This window comes from Harpia harpyja, chromosome 3 (genome assembly GCF_026419915.1).
Source record: "Harpia harpyja isolate bHarHar1 chromosome 3, bHarHar1 primary haplotype, whole genome shotgun sequence".
Taxonomy (NCBI): domain Eukaryota; kingdom Metazoa; phylum Chordata; class Aves; order Accipitriformes; family Accipitridae; genus Harpia; species Harpia harpyja.
The window spans coordinates 19,862,800-19,881,878 of NC_068942.1; the positions used below are offsets into that span (position 1 = coordinate 19,862,800).

Below are 19,079 nucleotides of genomic sequence, written 5' to 3' on the forward strand. Positions count from 1 at the left end.
ACCATGCCAAATATTTCATATACATGTGGTTTATTATGAGTAGAAATTACTGAAAATCAAAGTGAGTTTTATTCCCACAGGAAATAAATTTCTCTTATATATAGAATCATTATGATAGTAAAATCCTAACTTTAAATCTGAAACTCCTTTAGTTCTGGACCTTAGACATTCTGAAACACAAACTGGAATTAACTTGCCTCGGGAAGCTGAAAAGTCTCTATCCTTGGAGGCTTCCAGGATTCAGCAAATGAAACCAAGCTCACCTAACCTAGTGTTGGTGATAATCCCACTTCAGGCTGGACCAGGTTTAGCCTAGCAGAGATCCTCCAGAGAGCCCTCCAAGAACCATTCCTATTATTCTATGAATTCTAACATGTTTTAATAGTTGAAACAGCCCTAAGATTATAAAGACTACCATTAAATATTGTATTTGAAAAGCATTAACCCTCACACAAAAACTGCTCACTAGGGCAGACTAAAATGGAAAGCCTAAAACACCTTCTTACATCATCATACCAAACCGGGGGGGGGGAGTGGGGGGGAATCAAACACGCTATTTAAATGAAGTCATGCAGCATCCCAATATTAATCAAAGGACAAGAAAATTCAGTCACAATTAAATTGCTTTATTGATATCAACTCCTCTTTAATCCGTACTTCAGTTTCATTTTAATTCCAGCGATGATTACAACAAAAATAAGATATGCTTTTAGTGCAGAAATGTTTAATTGAATGATCTTGGACATGATGCAGCCAACAGCCAGCTAGACTGGACAAAGAGAACTGAGAAGGCTGTAATGCATATCAGCTTGTAGGAAACAACAACACAGCATGTATTGCCATCACTGGGATCCCAACACTCCGTCTTAAAAACAGCAAAGCAAGAAGTTAAGCAGTTCATGCAGGAGGAAATAAAAAGCTGCATATGCTAAGGAAGTTCATAAACTAGCTTGTTAACCCAGTAGAACTTAATGAATTGTAATTGTGTCTGAGACCTGGCAAAGCAGGGTTTACATTAAAAGTTAAGGAGAAAGTTCCTTTGACAAACCTTGGACCAAATTTCAGTTGGATTTAGTATCCAACTTACTACCCTGGACATACCTACAGCTCAGAGTCCAACCCTAATCTGTTTCATGCATTCATCTGTCAAAACTGTCTGCTAATGAAAGCAAGGATCCCAGTGCAAGTAAGGACCATCCTGTAACCTGGAATACTTATGGTCATGCTCAACTCTTCAAATAACTGGCTTATAACACAAAACAAACCCCTACAATTGTGCCTCTAGTTCTTACACAAACAGATAAACAAGTTACTTCCTTTTTCCAAAGACACTGAGCATTTAATGTATCAACAGATAGTCTGTGTCCTATTACTACAAGGACAGAGGCTGAAGTATCAGAAATCCTAAAAACTGTCAAATTATGTTGTCTACACTGTCTAGGTGACATACAAACAGAAGCCAGCCTAGTCACACTTTTTGCCTTCTAAGAAGGGAAAGTCTCAATAGAATTCTTAAATAGCAGCTGGAGGTCTGTGTTAAAGAGTGCACAGAAATGCAGAGGCAGCGCACAGTTAAATCAAGATTAGGAACCTCTTTTTTTCCAAAATTAGAAATTGAATATAGAAATTAATAAAATACAAATTCCAATTACAGAGAGTTCCAATTCTAGAGTTTACCATTTAGAAACTCGTGCTGTTAAAAACAAGATTTCTGAAATTATCCTGGGTATTCTGACTTCTTGGGGAATACAGTTTGCCTGATTTCTTTTCAGAGGCTTACTATAATACCTATGCTTAGAAAATGTTAACCAGTAAGCTGCTTTTTCCACTCAGTCTGTCCATTGACTCAGCAATTTGTATCTGAACAAAAGAAATAAAGAAAAGCAAATTAAAAAAATTCCTAACACGTCTGGAAACACAGAACACTACCTAGATAAAATCTGCAACATTAACACCTCTGGGAAGCAAAATAACAACGATTAAACAGACTAACCACACAACACACAGAAAGGACAACTGGCAAGACTTAACAGATCTGCTGCTTAGGATAAGGGAACAAAGACATTTGAGAAGCCAGTTACTGCACAAGCAATCCTCAGTGCAAGCTTCTCAAAGCTTACTACAGGGGTATGCACACAACCAGTTCAAGGTCACCTTCATTTACTGCTTCACAGTACCACACTTGAATCTTTATGAAGATTTCCCCCAGTTTAGCTAAGTTTATACATACTCTTCAGATCAGTTTAGCTAGTGCAACACCTTGTGTGGATACTTGTATTGCCTTAGAGTAGAACTTAAAAAAGATGCACTTGCATTTTCCCTGCAGTGGTTTAAATGTGTTGAACATTTAGTTGCTCTCCAATTTTTTTGATCAACGACTTCTCCAAGACACCTCCAAAATTTATGAGGAGGAAGGTCAGTGCATCTCAGGACAATCGACCTTTACAGATCACATTTCCATACAAGCCGTTCTTTTCCATTGCTAGAAGCTACTATTGTCAAAACCAGGCATGCTTCCAAACATATACCCTTCTCTCCAATGAAACCAGCTCAGGTTTTAAGCCTCTATCTTGTCCCAAGAAAAAGTGACTGGCCAGAGAGAAATGCTTCATAGACCAGATTCCCCCTGTGATCACCGAGTGAACAGTGCTCATTTTAGAACAAAAATTTCCATGTAAATGCTGTATTTCCCCTATATTACTTTAGCAATACATAGAAAATCACTGACAAGGGATCTAAACACTATCATTTATTCAACATTGCAACTTAAAGACAACATATTTGAGATCTCGCTCTGAAATTCATCACCATATTGAATACAGCAAACTGCACATTTTTTGAAAGCAATGATACTATTTGCTTCTCCTAAAGTTCAAAAAGAAAAATCAACATTTCTTCAGCTATGTGTTTATCCAGCCCCTTCTGGGATTTAAATGGAGCATCTCCATTAAGTCAATCCTACTGAGAGAGGTTTAATAAAGTTTAGTGTGATGCACATGCTCCTATGCCAATGCTAGATTCTTTGTTAGGTTCTACTGGATTTATTTGCTCCTCTTCTTTTAGCTTCACCTGTCTGAAGTCTTCCCTGACTTCTTCTAGCAGACCTGGCTTGAAAATGACATCCAGCGCTGTCATTGCCAGAGCTTTTGCTGTGCGCAAAGCATAGAACTGAGCATTCTGTGACCCTGGAGAAAAAAAGTAAAGAGAAATTTCAGGTTAGATTACTAGTATTAGATACAATCCACTAGCTCACCACATAAGGCATATTCTATAAAATAAGATCTTCAAGTTTCAATTGCAAGAAGTTTCTTCAAAATCTACTTGCATGAAGTACACCTATTTTCTGATGCCTCAAAATGAATTTTCACATGCAAGTACTTAACTTTCTGCTACTGATGTAAACAACTAAGACTGAAAACAGGGAAGTGAGTGTTCACAGTTTCCTTTTTAGAAAATGCAGAGTTCTATACCATTATCTCTATCACATTTCCAGAGTATTGTGCTTTAGGAGTAAAAACTGCTTTTATCTTTTGGCTCATGTTTAGAAACTCTTCTGAATATGCCTCTAGGGATAATCCTAATTTCTTCTGTCTAGATGATATACTAAGTCAGGCTTTTTAGTACAAGGAGTGGTCATCCTTCCCATATACATTTAACTTTAAACACAAAAATAGAAATTCTACATTTTGTCAGCTTTTTTCTGCAACTCTACAATTGACTAAGTTAATTGTTTCAGGGTCTATATTCAGCTGAGATCCCGTCATGCTTGAAGAAAGCAACTCCATTTCTCTAGGGGTATTCACATGCAGCCACTTTCAGATCCAGTACTTACACTTTCATACATATACTACACAGTAGCTTTGAATACCATAAAAGCATGTGAAAGCTTTAATCCTCTGTAATTTGAAATATTTATAATTTCTAGATTTGCTGTAGTGAAGAGTCAGCAACCAGTCCATACAAAGCATAAGGGTTCCAAATATAAACCTCTAAACCTTTTCACTTCCACTCACCTGCAGCTTCTGTGTACTGCTCAGTATGATTCAATGCATCAGAGCCAATATAAAAATAAGGATGAAGCCCAGGGACTACAAATGTAACATTTCCAAAGTCCGTGGAACCTAGAAGCAGCATAGAAATTTTCTTAATGAACAAGTGTTGAAGAGTTTTGAATGCTGTAAGAAAACGTATGATAGATATTATCTCCAGCCCTTATCTAAAATGGAGTATCCTTTGCCCCAAGTACTAAAATAAAAGCATTTCTAATGAGTCACTGTCCATACAAAAATCTCCCATCACTGAGATGTTTTCCCTAACTAGCCATCCTCAGATGCTGCTCTCCAGTGCGCTTCTGATCAATAATCAGTTACTGGACTGCAAGGAAGATGTACCAGCATGTTCCTATTCCATTTACTGTTAATTTTTTATCAAGCATCTCCTGATAGTAAGCTGTTAATTCAGAAACAATGAAAGCTGCAAACCTTGGAATTTCAGGCAGTTCAGCTATTTTCCTGCTACAGCCCTTAGAACCAGGCCCAACAATTCCTGCTTTTCACCAGTATGCAAATATTCAGCATTAGGTAGGGGACTGTGAAGTAGGAACAATCTACCTTTAAACAAAAACAAATTGAGGACAACTATTTTTTCCTGTGCTTTTTGAATATTCTCACTTATGGAAACCTTAACAGCACAAGCACTCTTGAAATAACAAGATCATAACTAAACTCCAGACAAAATGCTAGCGCTTCGTAGATGTAAAAAAATTCTTGATAGCAATGCTGCAGATTTTAATGATTCTTTTATGCCTGACTAGCACTTTCAGTATGTTAGCTCGTGATAGTACCTATCTCACAGTACTGCCTTATGTATTTAATGATACCATCCAGAAGTAGTAGATCCTTCAGAGTAAATTATCCAAGAGTCTGCAACTACTTCCCAAGTGCCTTTTTTTTACCCAAACAAGCAATCCACTCAGTATTTGTTAAAATGACATTTAGAAGCTGGAGAAATCAACATACTAGTTATTGTGAAATTCAGATACCAGAGGAAGCATTGTTTCGTAGCAGGGAAAATTAGGGATGACCAACTAGGATCTCAGCTAACTTTTTGGAGGCCAATCAGAGCTGCAAGAATTTTTTTCTTTAGCAATGGCATATAAAATGACTGTTCCAAAGATTTAAAATTATTTGTAACACATTGGGTAGCCTCCATATCATGACACTTTATGGAAAGAAGATATTGCTAATGCCTTAAGACTTAGTATTGAAATGATTGAAGCATAGAGATTTTACTTGGAAGCATATAGTTATTAAAAGCAAGTCCACAGAGCCTACATTGTATGATCAAAGAGGACAAGACTAGCTTGCTATTTGCTCTGCCTACAAACAGAAGCAGCAAGGCTTGTCCAAAACCATGATCTTTTCCCTTAAGTTCAGTATACATTTGAAGAAAATCCAACTCTTGGCACAGCAACAAGTTATCTTAATTTTCCGTAGTCTACACTATTGATCCATTCTTTGGTCAGTCTGGAAAGACAAACCAGAAGTCTAGAACTTCTGCCTACTCCAGACTAAACCAGGAGTTCTAGACTTGCCTTACTAAGTCCTAATACACAAACTGCAGGAAAGACTGCATTGGCCTTTTTCCCTGCTCTCACTCAGCAAATGAAGCATTAGAAATTCCAGTGCATCCCATCTCTTGGTCATGTAATTCCACTTAAATTTACATCCATATCCAATCTACTACCAATTTACAAGTTATTTTTGCTGAAAGTAAGGGATTTAAACTTTGTATTTTCTAGTAAAATGGGGAGCTTACCAAGCCAAAAACCAGGCAGCTTTTAATAAAAATGTGACAGTCAAATCTTCCCCTTTATCAGAAAAAATGTTACATCCTTTAGTGGTAATAACCTAGCAGCATATTTAAAACATCAGGTGTTCCAATGGTTCCCATACAAACATCTGGGGGGATGCTTGCTAGAGATGTACAGGTTGGGATTCCTTCTAGAAGCATAAATAATTGCACAGTTATCAATGCAATATAGAGACTTGTGCACCATCTGCCACAGAAAGGTATTGGGAGCTCCAGCCTCTCAAAAAGGTATCCTCAAGCCAATAGTGAAGCCTCTCCAAGTCACTGAACACATAATGGAAGTCAGTACTACCACAAACATGAATGGAGGGGAAAATGCAAAAGATTCCAGGAAGCATTTATACACAGCCCCAAGCTTCAAAAGTGCTGTTTTCAAAACATAGTAGCTCCTTCCCAAGATCATCCATATCAGTTTTGTGCACAGGAAGTCAATGAACCCCATGAATGCTAAATATATCCGGGTAAGTTATCACAAGCGTGGGTGCCTCAACTAAGGCATGCTAAACTAAGCCATCTGCTTTGGGAGGTTCTCAATATCCTGTAGTAGAGTTACCCTACCACCAGAAGGAGAAACAGGTCATGGCACCTGGTCAAATCTAACTCAGATTCACATTATTTCACATCATCCTGGCCGTGTGCCAAATGAGTGGAGTGTGCACAAGGCACACACAAGGTACTGTGATTTAGACTAAAGAAACTCTTTGTAACGCTTAGCTGCCTAAAGCGATACCTGTAAGCAGACCGATACTAATACCCATGTAGAGGTGGCAGCGAGTATGCTCATCTGTTAACGACTTTTCTGCTGCACAGACATGGAGAAGCAACTGAGCTATCTTCCTTCCCTTTCAACAGAAGAAACTGATATCCTAAAAGAAAACATTGAAAACCACATGAAAACTAAACAGAAATAGAGGTCTTGAAAAAGATGAGACAAAACACTCAACCCCCCGAAAAAAAAGGGTAGCATACAAAATTCCACTCCTATGTCTCTGGAGGCTGTGCTTTGTTAGCACTCCTGAATCCCCACTGCAAAAACTCAGAGTAGAAGCTGTGGAAAGAAAATTCAGTAAAGCCTACTGCAGTGTGAGATAAAAACCACAATTGCTCAAGCATATTTTGACATTTGATAAGCAATTTAAGGACAGGACAGGCATATGGGGAGTTTCAATTTAAGCAAGGTAATGGCTAACATTTAGCATATCATGTAACTTACATATGAAAGCACTATTACAATTAGGTGTCTGTACTAAGTTCATTTGAAGCCCTCTGAAACAGCAAGATCACCAGTATTCATGATCTTCACCCTTAATACAATGGTTTGAAGGAAGCAACTAGCAGAGCTCTGGAAAGTTTCACAGTAAACATTCTAAGTAAGGTTCCTCAGCCCCTTTCTTAGGCTAAATGAGCCAAGTAGTAAATCTTACTTGTACCACACTGAAGAAAAAAGGAATCTGCCTTTAGTTATAATTTGTTCTTACACCCAAGACAACAAACCAGTTGAAGAAAATAAGCTACTGTTGCCTTAATTTGGAAGGGAAGTAAGAAATAGAGAAAAACAACCAGAATACCATTAGATATGCTGTCTCCCCCACCCAAAAAAAAAAACAACTTTGGAGAAGTCTGCCCCCAAACACCAAGATCTCAACTGTCCAAAGATAGTCTGCAGTTAATATAGAGATTAGTACCACAATCAAACTAATTAGAATAACAACTTCTGAGAACAATCTTTTCCTTCTAACCAAAGAGAAAAACCTTTAACATGAGTGGAGTAAAAACATTTCTATATACAGTTATGATCAGTAGTGAAGGCTATAAAATATCAGCAGTGGTTAAGACTTGAACAGAGCTCCTGTAGGAAGATTCTGAAAAAAACCCAACCGTTAAGGGTTATGAGAAACCCACCTAAGCATTCAAGAATTCATATTCCTATTACTATAGCTCTGAGACACCAAGAAAGTGAAATAGTTTGAGACATAGTCAAGACCCAGAAGTGAACATCTACTTGAACAGCACCCTTTGGAAAACTAATCTGTTGAACTTGTGAACTAAAATTAGAGGCATAGAATTACCTGTTAATGGAAGAGGTTTTAAATTATGGTTACCGAGATGCTTAAACTTCCACTTAAAAATCTCTTAAAAAACTGTCTAAAATATTAGTTAGATGCTAGTAAATTTGTTTATATGTAAGCTTGGAAAATATTATTAAACAAGGTTCCTAAAAACTACATCTCATCTCCATTCATAGCAAACCAGGATTCTGTATTTCAAAGCAACAGAATGAGTGGCAATTTATTACACACCCTCATGTTCTCAGTAAGATTCTTCTTAGCTTTTCATCCTTCCATCCCTCCGCCCAAACTGCTTCTTTCTTGAAATATTTTCAGAAATATTATCAGAAAATTATTAGTGCTCTTCATATGTGTTGGGAAAATTTCTCAGATTCTACAACAAATACAGAAACACAGGCCAGAGGTACAATCCGTTTACAGAGCTTCAACTTTCTAATTTGGCTTTTTCTTCTGACCAAACTATGTTTAACCTAGCTCTATTCCATTATTTTATACACTTTAGAGTTGATCAACTTAAGCTTAAGTCATAACAAAAAACCCAGATGGAGTTACCTGACAAGCCATTCAAGATACAGTCTTCTGATATAAATTCTATTCCAAGCTTCTTTCCATTCTCCTTGTAAACTTTCTGCAGGCTCTTATTTGGAAGCACATTGTAGTAATCATTTTCACCACCTTTTATTTCAACCTAGACAAAAAACCCCCAAATAATTAGAAATTTTTCTCCAACTTAAGCCAGTTTAACATAAAGAATTTAAAGACCAGAAAAAATAAGTACATATCCATACTTCAAGCCCATGTCAAAAGAGACATAAGTGCTAAGTTTCTTTCAAAAATACAACATTCTGCCAAATATTACTCTTGATCAAAACACAGCTGATGTTGTGTCAAGCTTGCACCAGGCAGCCAAATTCCAGAAGCATGGATTTCACAGATAGCATCTCCAAAAATAGGAAACAAACATTTCTGGTAACACCATCTAATGATTTCCACTGCAGGTACTATTAAAACTACACAGAAATCAATTTAGGCTTTCACCAAATTCTATTTTACTATTGTTTACAACCATTCATGAAATGACTTCACACAGGCAAGAAGTTTGAAAACAAATGTAAAAAACATACCGATGTCAAATTTCAAAAGAGATCTTAACTTTCATTCTGCGTAAAGTGCACTTTCTAAAATCCTTTTCCAGCTAGAGTGGAGGGGTCATACTACAAAAACAGCATCTAATGCCTCAAATAGACCTTAAAACTCACTAGCTCATTCATATACACTATACCTATTTGTTCTGATGAGCATAGAGATTCTTTTTATAGCTGTATTAGTCATAAACTTGTAACTACAGAGCAAGTAGAACCACCTATCATAGCAATACAGTGCAAGGTAACCATATTGCTTGAACATGCTACAGGAGACACTTCCATTTACTAAAAGAAAAAAAATAAGAATGCTAACTGAGAAGTCACTCAATTTTTCACATTTGGTTGCTACATGAGCCTGCTGTTTAACGGGGCAAAGGATCTAGTGACAAAGAACATGGAAAAAAAAAGACAAAAAACTCAATACCTGTTTTGCCTGTTCCTACTGGTAAGGTTTGCCATCAAGCCTCCCAGGTCTCTGAGCCTAGTAGCACCGTCTGTAGGGGAGGAGCATCACCCACAGCAAAAAAAAAAAAAGATTATGGGGCTCTTGAAATTGTATGTACACAGGACCAGGATGCTGAGTAAGAGAGAAGCAGCAATGCAATCAGTGAGCTATCATTTTTTAAATGTCACTGAAATAGAGGGATGCTCCAGCTCACTGAAAAAGAGCTAAAGGTCACATCCACCTTGAAGGGCTAAGAGGAGGATCTTGGAAATTACAGACTGGTCAGACTGTCCTATCCTCAAGCTCCCAGCAGGATTATAGAGCAAATAAATCCTCTTAAGACCCACGTCCAGGCACATGAATCACAAGGCGATTCTGAACATCCAGCATATATTCATAAAAGAGCAGACAGTGCATGACCAAGCTTAGCTTTTCATGATGACCGCTCTGGCTCAAAGGACACAGAAGACATGCAAGCTCAAAGTGTTATGATCAGCGGCACAAAAATCCAGATTGCTGCCTGTTACTTGCAGCATTCCTCTGCAATCAATACTGGTGCCATTACTGTTTTAATATCTTTATTATTGATGCAGACAACTTCTGTGAGACCACATCTGGTGTATTGTGTTCAGTTTTGTGCTCCTCAAATCAAGACTGGAGCTAGTCCAGGGGAAGGCCACCAAGATGATTAGGGTGCTGGAGAACATGATATACAAGGAAAGGCTGAACAAAGTTGATTTGTTGAGCCTTCAAAAAAAAGGTTAGGGGGAAATCTTATTGCTGTCTACAGTTATCAGATGGGGAGGGGACAAAGACGACAGAACCAGACTTCTCAGAGATGCCCAGTGATATGACGAGAGGCAACAAAGAAAATTCCTATTAGATACAACAGAATCACAGAATGGTTGAAGTCGGAATGCACCTCTGGAGGTCATCTTCTCTAACTCCCCTGCAGCAGGGTCACCTAGAGCTGACTGCCCAGGACCATATCAAGGCAGCTTTTGAGTATCTCCAAGCATGGAAACACTACAATCTCTCCAGGCAAACTGTTCCAGTGCTCAGTCATCAGAGTATAAACATCAGGAAAAGACTTGTTCACCAGGAGGTGGGTAGAGCACTTGTTGAGAAAGGTTGTAGAATTTCACCCTTGGAGATACTCAGAAATCCACATGGCCCTGAGCAGTCTGCTCTAACTTGTCCTGCTCTGAACAGAGGGTTAGACTAGATGACCTCTGGAGGTCTCTCCCAACCTAGATTCTTCTATGATTCTGTGGCATTCTATTTATAAACCAAAGCTTTCTTTCAAGACACAAAGCAACACAATAGCAAATAGTATCATAAAAATTTAGATTTATTTCAGCTAAACCCCATGCAGACAAATGTAAGCCTCGATTTCCTGTTCTGGCCTACCTTATCTCCAGTGTAACAGAAACACATGACCATGAATATATTCTTACTTTGCATCCTGTGGCCAGTGCTGCAGATCTGAAGCAGTTCTCGACCTTCTCTGTCAGAACAGAAAGATCTTTCATTGAAGGGGCACGCAAGTAAAACTCTAGTTCAGTGTAAGAAGGAATGATGTTAGGTTTCACACCACCATTTTTTATTACGCCTGCAGAAAGGGAAAGTCATGTTATCAGTGTTAAATACAACTGCTTGATCTTCAGCCCTGTCACGAAACTCCTTGCTCAAGAACTAAATATATAACCAAAAAACAACAAAACATCAGCTGAGCATGAAATACAAAGAATGTAAAAAATACAGTATGCGGACAAAGTTTCTTCATCACAGATTAAGTGGAATGTGTACATGTTTTTCAGCACAATTTCATTGCATTCTTTGGTTAGACATCTGTTATAAACCTAAAGACAAGCCAAACTAGCATTTGTAATTAATCCCCTGAAATTCAGTGCATCAGAGTCGTAAAGCAATCTGGCTGCCATTGAAAGAAAAAAATTTCATTATAAAGGCTACCTTGGATTCCAGCTTTTAAAGGTTTCCTCAACTACAATGTCTCCAACTTATTTTGCCAGCTTGGAGAGAAATTAAGTTGCATTTCTCAGCAATACTGGAGTAATGTATGTGTCGCAGTGCACAGAAAGCTCATTAGAGTCCTCATGCTAGATCTTTAGAAATATTGGAATGTATAATATATCTATTTTATTCAAGAGGAAAGTTTGAGTTGAAAGTGTTCCCTCAAGGAAATGTGTGACAACTACATAGTTTTCAGTTATGCCATCAGAGGCTATAATTGACCATAAAGGACCACAATATTTAGATATTTCAACAACAAAATATTGTAGACCTCAATTCTACGTTAGACTTCAATGCATTAACAGCTAGTTGCCTTCAACAGGCTGTTTGCTTCCCTGGCCTCCTACCCTCAATTTATGTACATGGAATAAGATTTGTTTTCTTTAGAACCTGAGAAACTATCTACCTTAAATGGAAATACTGCACAAAGTCACTGATGTGTGTCACTGAAGCCTGAAAAGACAGCACTATCAGGATGAAAATGGGCAACAAATCTTTACTTTTGGTGCAGAAAACCTATTAAGACTATGAACTCCCCCTCAAGTAAGACCTTTCCAGTCTCGAATACAGTCGAAGTAAACGAAGTGCTGAATTAAACCACTATCAGTACTAGTCCATAACAAAAGGAACAGCTCAGATGAGAGGGACAGACATGACAGGAAAGGAACCAGCAAGTAAGTAAGCATGCAAATTTGCATGACACATATCATAACACACTTGCTCAAAACAAGTAGCCTAATGAGTAAACAACTTTCACTTGTCTTGTCCAGCACATTTGTAAATGGAATTGGATAGAGTCTAACAGTACATCTACACTTAAATTTCAAAGCAACTGCAATATGGACTGGACAGCAGATCTAGCTTAAAAGTAGGCTGCCTGCATACTACTAGTAGCACCCAGTTTGCCCTTGTAGATGGAACCTTTTTTTTTTTTTTTTACAACCTGTTTAATACAACTTTTTGAACAGAAAAAAATCTACATTCCTATTTTTCAAGGGGGCAACATTTACTCCACTCATAAGCAGGGAAGAAAGATAACTTAGCAAATATCAGACAAACTCAAACCAACAATACTCAAGTACATAAAACATTGCTTCAAAATTCTAGACTTCAAGTAATGAAAATTAGTTTAGTTTTTGTTAGTGGGTTAACACTAAGATTTTTAGTATCACTTAAGTCAGCCACTGCTGTTACTGCAAGTCTACAATACAAGATCTCCACTACACTGTTGTAAAGAAAACATTCCTAAAATTAAATCTCATTCTGGCTGCTTATACTTTCCCAAAAGTATTCTAAATATCTGCGGTTTGAAAACCACATTTATGACAGCAATTGTATCGATACAGTAATTTAAGTTTTGCTGTGGTTCAGGAAGTATTACCTCTAGGAGGCTTGTTTGGATACTTATTTTTTTGCCTACATTACCCATGTAGCCCTTAGAAACTAAGAAAGCAGTATTGAGGGGTTTAGGCTTATATTCAATAGAAGACTTATGCACCTCCAGCCTTAAACCTGCAACACATGGGTTTCAGACACCAAAACTCTTAAGTGCCTTGTTTCCTACAGAGCAATAGGATAGAGAGGCTATGCCCGCTGTCTGAAATTCATTTGGGTATGCTGCACAGCAGAACTGCAAACATCTTCATCTACCATCACAAGGGTTAGAGCTTCCAGACTCCATCCAGATATGCTGAAGAGAAATACACATATGTATTATACAGCAGCAGCAGCCAAGATGTATAATGACTAGCTCAGAACTTCTGAAAGAGTTTTAAGCTCATAACAAGTATTCCAAATATGCAGTTCTACATTCAGAAGTCCTGTAGAAATGGCAGTTTCTTAATTTCAACCTGGAAAAAGTTGTGTTGCATGTAGTAATAAGGGAAACCTGGGCTTACAGCTAAAGGGCAGCTTCCATCTCAACTTCTGAAACTTTCTCACTGTACAAAAAGGAACACATGATTTTGAAGGAATACAAGTCAAGCTTAATGGTTAACATGTCTTACTGCAAAATGACCTTTTTACTCCAAGGTCTATGAGATATTAAATACTAGAATCCAGTAAACATCTACTTGATTGGGCTACTAACCAGAACTATAGGCTTCTGCCATCATTTTTTTTTTTTTGTACTTCAGCAAATAAGCTTCAGTCACTCTAGACCACCTTCCAACAAAGGCTAATTAATGAAATGTCTACTACAAAAATGATGCAGTAAGTAATACTTCATTTTTCAGAAGCATTTAATCTTACACCTTTGCAAAAACACATACGTTAACTTTAACGAATTCAAGGCTATGTATCAAAATAAGCTTACCACTTTTTTCTCTGAACTGCAAGTGCAAAGATTTAAGATTTGTATAGCCTCTACCGAGGTACCAGTGTCCTCTTTTGAATCTGACTTATAAGCCTATTTTCAGCAGTTAGTTCTGGACACTGACATGATTTTAAAGATTACAGACAAACTATTTAAATGAAATGGTGCTATTTCATAATATTTGAAGTGACTATACTAATTTAGTGCAATAATACAACACTTTAAATTGTGGGATTTTGTAAGTTAGTATTTCAGCAGACTAAACTCCTACTTGCTGGACATTAAATTTAATGAAGATCTCACCATGAACTCTCCAGGTCGGTTTCATTTGCTGTCTTAAAACAGACAGATTGTTGTATGCAAGAACAGCAGCATCTAATGCATTAACTCCTTCCCAAGGATAAGCAGCAGCATGAGAAGCTTTTCCATAGTATTTCACAGTCACACTAGGAAATAAAAGGCATTACTTGTTTTTCATTCACTAAGAAAACCTCTAAAATAAAAAGTTCCTTTTGTTCACACAAATATTTGTTATTTAAGTTTTGTGCAGCAGAACACCAACAATTTACCTGGCACTACACTGTAGCAAAGTTGAACTATCTTTGAATGCAAGAACATACTGCAAGATTCCTAGAAAACCAATGAAATAGAACGATACCAAGGGCCAGACAGGCAAAAGAGTTAGTGGTAACATACCACTATAGAGCCTTTTCCTGAGAAGTACGGGCTTCACATACTAATTAAATTTCTCCAACAATTTTTTTATACTACCTGACTGTTCCGAGACTTAAAGTTACTAACGTTCTTCTCAGAGGGTAACAAACCCTTTTCTCTGATTCAAAATTAGAAGTTGATGGTCCTAATTCTTGTCAAACTTAAATAAAATGTGTACATATATATGACAGCAAAAGCACATTAATAAGATCACATACAACCCATGTCTAAATAACAAAAGTCAAGTTTACAAGTGTAGTAAAGGCATAGCCTAGTATAAAATACACATTACTATGCTACAGCAGGGATGTTCTTTCCCTGCACACCTCAAAAATGCTGGTAGAAAGGCTTGCCAACAAGGAAGAAATCTAGCACCAAGGTTATCCTCCAACTTTGTATAAGTCATAAAATACTGCACCGAAACACATCCCATAAGAATTCATACTTTGCTTCATCTGAGGGCCATTTATATTAGCCTTACAGAATAATTTAATATTTCAAATGATATGAAAACTCTTTACACAAGAGGCAAATACTAAATACTGACAACAACAGAAGGTATTACTATTTATCAAATACACAAATATTAGGTTTTTTTACCAATAGGAGAGATTTTAACTAAATCTGTTTCTACTCAATACCTAGTCCTTTACATAAAAAAACTCCATCTTCAAGCTCAAAGAGATGCACAACCTGTCTCTCACCCAGCTAGGACCACCTGAACTTGCTTGTCCCTCCATCTTGCACAAATGCCAGCTTAGCCACTTATCCTGAACTGACCCCTCATGCCCTGAACCACACCACAGCTCTAAGTTAATACCAGAACTTAAATACTGGATAGCCAAGAGGGACACAATGGAGTGTACTGTTGCAGCAGAAAATGTCTCCTGCTACTTACTGCCTGCAATCCAAATTAAGTATGCCCTCTTCCATCCCCCCTCATCCTCCAAGACAACAATACATCCCATACTGTAAAGTATGAGTTTTACTTAAAATTTATTATCATTATGAAATCAAGACAACAAAACTTATCTATTAACATCCCAAGTATTAGACTGCAACCCCTCATATCAACTCACAAAGAAGTCAGGACAGATCCCTGGATATTCTCCAAAAAATGGAGAGAAGGCAAAATAAAGCAGAAAGTCACGTTGCAATAATTTTTTTCCCCAAGAAACACATGCTTCTTACTAAAATGTTCTTTCAGCATTCCTTTTCCTGTATTTCTATTGCTACACAAATGTCACATACTTTAAGAAAAAAACCCAACGGATTTTGGTGAATAACAACACCCTAAGCCAGTCTAAGAATATCAGCAGAAGAATGTGGATCCTGTTTGACCAACATTAAATAGGCTGATTAAGTGAAGGATAAGTGAATAAGAATCAGCAAATTTCAGCAGGTATTCACCACATTTATCCCAGTATGTTAATTTTACTTTAGGCACAAGCCAGCTTTCAGAGGTTGCAGATACAGTAATACTAGCAACTTCGTGATCACCAGTCCTTAAATTCCTTGGAAACAACCAAAGATCAATTACAAATTATCAAAATGGTCTTTGTACCTTTGGAATCTCATAATTACATAAATCATGACAAACTCAGTATTTCGAGTTTTTGGAGGTAGTAAGTTGTTTCACTCGGTACTTCAGTTCCATGCCTCCTCCACATTCAAGGTTTGAAGGCTGTTTAGGACTTGCATCCTACAGCAAACCATCACCTCTGAAGGGAGACTTCAAAATCTTACCGTATCAAACTCAAAAGACTCTTGCAAGAGTTGAAATGAACAGAAAGACAAAACTATCAATGAAAATTGCATCTTGAAGATTATAAATATAGTCTGAAGGTACAGCAACCATAAAATTTAGCAGTAACAGAAGCGAATTATCCACCAGGAACAGCAGTGGCAAAAGCACAATGGCCAATAAAATCAAGCACATAGGAGCTGGAAGGTAGCACAATCATGCTGAAAACAGCTCTCAGTACATCAAGTCAGAAATGGTTGGAAAACCAGTTATTTAAATACTACAGAATTTAGTCAGAGACAGCCAAACGTAGTACTTTGAAAAAGCTGTTGCACTGGAGGGATGTTACTAGCAGAATCTCTGCCAGGTAAGACCTTGGGATCAAGAATCATTAGTAACTGTGACACAAAAATGTAAAACAAAACCTGCTGATAGACTACTGCTGGAACACTATGAAAACAGAAGACATTTATAATATCAAAGGAAGAACAGCATGGCCTTGCAGACTGGCAGAGAAAGAACAAACTGAAGCTCAAAAATGTTTTAAAAGATCACATACTTACAAACTAAGCATTTGTCTAAGAGTTGACTGCTTGGAAATGACTGAAGAGGAAGCCTCAAACATGCCAGCTGGCTCCAAAATGGTAAGGAGATACTATGGTCCCAGCACCAGCTAAGTAAGGTCTAAGGAAATTCCACCTCATGTACTGTGTACAAATCTGGTTATGCACATCCGGCACAGAGTACTTCAAGACAAGTGACTCCAAGTACAAAAGAACACGTGCTGCCACTGAACAGTAGGGCTAATCAAAAGAAGACAAAGTATGATTTCCAAAGAGTTATATGGCTAGCTGGCAAAAAAAGAGCTGAGCAAGAGTATGACTGCTGTCAATACTTATATATAGGAAGTATATAGAATTAAATTTAGGCTGGAAGTTAATAAGGATCCAAACGGCAGTCAAGCTCAGCTGGCTGACTCTTCCAAAAGCGGGAGAGAAAACCTGAAACATGTTCAAAACTGATTAAAATAAAATGTGCGCAGAGAACTGCACGACCTGGTGCCCAGGAAAGCAAGGACCCACGATCCATGAGACTCCCCCCAGTTGCATTTTAAATTTTTTTTTTTTTTAACAGACAGGATAGTCACGTGCATGTTCAAGAAGAAACACCTAGAAAGATCAGAATAAAGAATGGATTTTTGGGACGCATGCAAGATTATATCAGAGCAGTCAGGGATCTTTAACAGTGGGCTGAACACTGCGCTTCGGAAGAACGGCTCGGTGTCCCCAGCAGTGACCTGGCTCCTTCACTGACCGCACATACCTCACCTGAAGGGCAGCTGCAAGGCCCCCGGCCCTAAGATCAGCCCCTTGCAAAGCAGCTCCCCTAGCCGGGGAGGGGAGAAAAGGCTCACAACGAGCCGGCCCTTTCCACCTGACCCCGCTCACTCACTCGTGCTCGGCCACGTCGGGCAGGTAAGCCGCGTTTTCTTGCGAGGGGTGCGCCATGAAAACCACATCCAGGCCATCGAACGCTCCGGCGTTTATCAGGTCTATTTTGCCTCCTCCTTGCTCCTCCGCAGGCGTCCCCAGCACCGTGACCTGCAGCACAAACGCGGAGGGTCAGGGGCCCAGGGGCCCACCGGGGCCCAGGCCGCGGCCCCCGCCCCCGGGAGGGCTCTCACCTGGACGGCGACGGGCGCCGGCTGCGGCAGGCTCTCCAGCGCGGCCTTCAGCCCCAGGGCGGCGGCGGCCCCCACCTCGGCGATCAGGTTGTGCCCGCAGGCGTGCCCGATGCCGGGCAAAGCGTCGTACTCGCAGAGGAAGGCGACGCGGAGCGGCCGCGGGCCCGGGCCCCGAGGGGCGGCCGTGCCCCACTCAGCGCGGAAGGCCGTGCCCAGCGCGTAGCGCGGCTGCACGGCCCAGGCGGCGCCCGGCAGCTCCCGGCTGGAGAAGAACCGGGTCATGGTGTCGTGCGCCTGGTGCTCCTCGTAGGCCAGCTCGGGCCGGCTCCAGATGTCGCGGCTCAGCGCGCCCAGCCGCGCCGCGTTCAGCTCCACGCTCTCGCACGCCCGCTGCTTCAGCGTCTCCAGCGCCGGCAGCGCGGGGCCGCCCTGCGGCGGCGGCGGCTCCTGCGGCCTCATGAGGCAGCGGCGCAGCGGCGCGACGGGCCCGGAAGCGCCCGACCGACCGCCGGCGTCTGAGGCGGTCGCCGCCGCCGCCGCCTTTTATGGCCTCCCCGGCGCCGCGGGGCACGCTGGGAGACGTAGTTCGTCCTCCCGGCGCCCGGCCAGACCCACCGTCCCACCGCGCCCCGCCGGGAGGATTCCGCCGGCCGCCGAGGCGGGGCCTCTCGGTCCCGGCGCTGAGCCCGCCGGCGGTGCCGCTCCGTGCTTCTCGGCGCCGCGTCGGGCTGCTGACCGAACGGGCGCCGGGGCCGCGCGTGTCCGTGTCGTTCCCGTCAAAGCAAGCCGATGTCGGTCTGCGCCGTTCCCCAGAGAGCGCGTCCGAGTGCGAGACCTGCCGTAACTCTGCGGGGCCTGGAAATTACCGCCCCGTTCTCTCCAGCCTCCCCTTCATTTCTTCAGCTAGAACTCCTGGACTTTGTTTTCTCCTTTACGTCTCTTCAGTATTTCTGAACGCCGGGCCGGCGAGAGCTGCCGCGCGGCGTAGCTGGCCGGGCGGCGGGACCTCCAGGCGCTGCCCGCCACGGCGGTCACACCGCCTCGGCCGCCTGCGGCCCG

The 19,079-nt window shown here is 40.3% G+C and overlaps 1 protein-coding gene across 2 annotated transcripts; it reads right to left on the bottom strand.

Annotated features, from left to right (window-relative positions):
• Positions 1-605: 605 nt before the first annotated feature.
• Positions 606-18,492, bottom strand: PM20D2 (peptidase M20 domain containing 2). 2 transcript variants are annotated; one of them, XM_052781529.1, is made up of 7 exons: positions 18,021-18,492; positions 17,789-17,937; positions 14,182-14,324; positions 10,988-11,142; positions 8,493-8,628; positions 4,014-4,121; positions 606-3,185 (listed from the first exon to the last, which is right to left on the bottom strand). In XM_052781529.1, exons 1-7 carry the CDS (start codon positions 18,477-18,479, stop codon positions 2,983-2,985), a joined length of 1,353 nt encoding a protein of 450 aa, XP_052637489.1. In that variant the 5' UTR covers positions 18,480-18,492; the 3' UTR covers positions 606-2,982. The 2 variants fall into 2 exon arrangements, 1 of the variants encoding a protein (XP_052637489.1); XR_008234320.1 differs by lacking the exon at positions 606-3,185 and adding an exon at positions 6,602-6,737.
• Positions 18,493-19,079: the final 587 nt, after the last annotated feature.

Excerpts from the sequence above, each read along its gene's own strand:
- PM20D2 (XM_052781529.1), bottom strand. The coding sequence starts at position 18,479 with ATGAGGCCGCAGGAGCCGCCGCCGCCGCAGGGCGGCCCCGCGCTGCCG. Across the intron at positions 4,122-8,492 it reads TATCTTGAATGGCTTGTCAG|GTTCCACGGACTTTGGAAAT; the intron begins GTAACTCCATCT and ends TGCTGCTTCTAG. Across the intron at positions 3,186-4,013 it reads GCAGTACACAGAAGCTGCAG|GGTCACAGAATGCTCAGTTC; the intron begins GTGAGTGGAAGT and ends TTTTTTCTCCAG.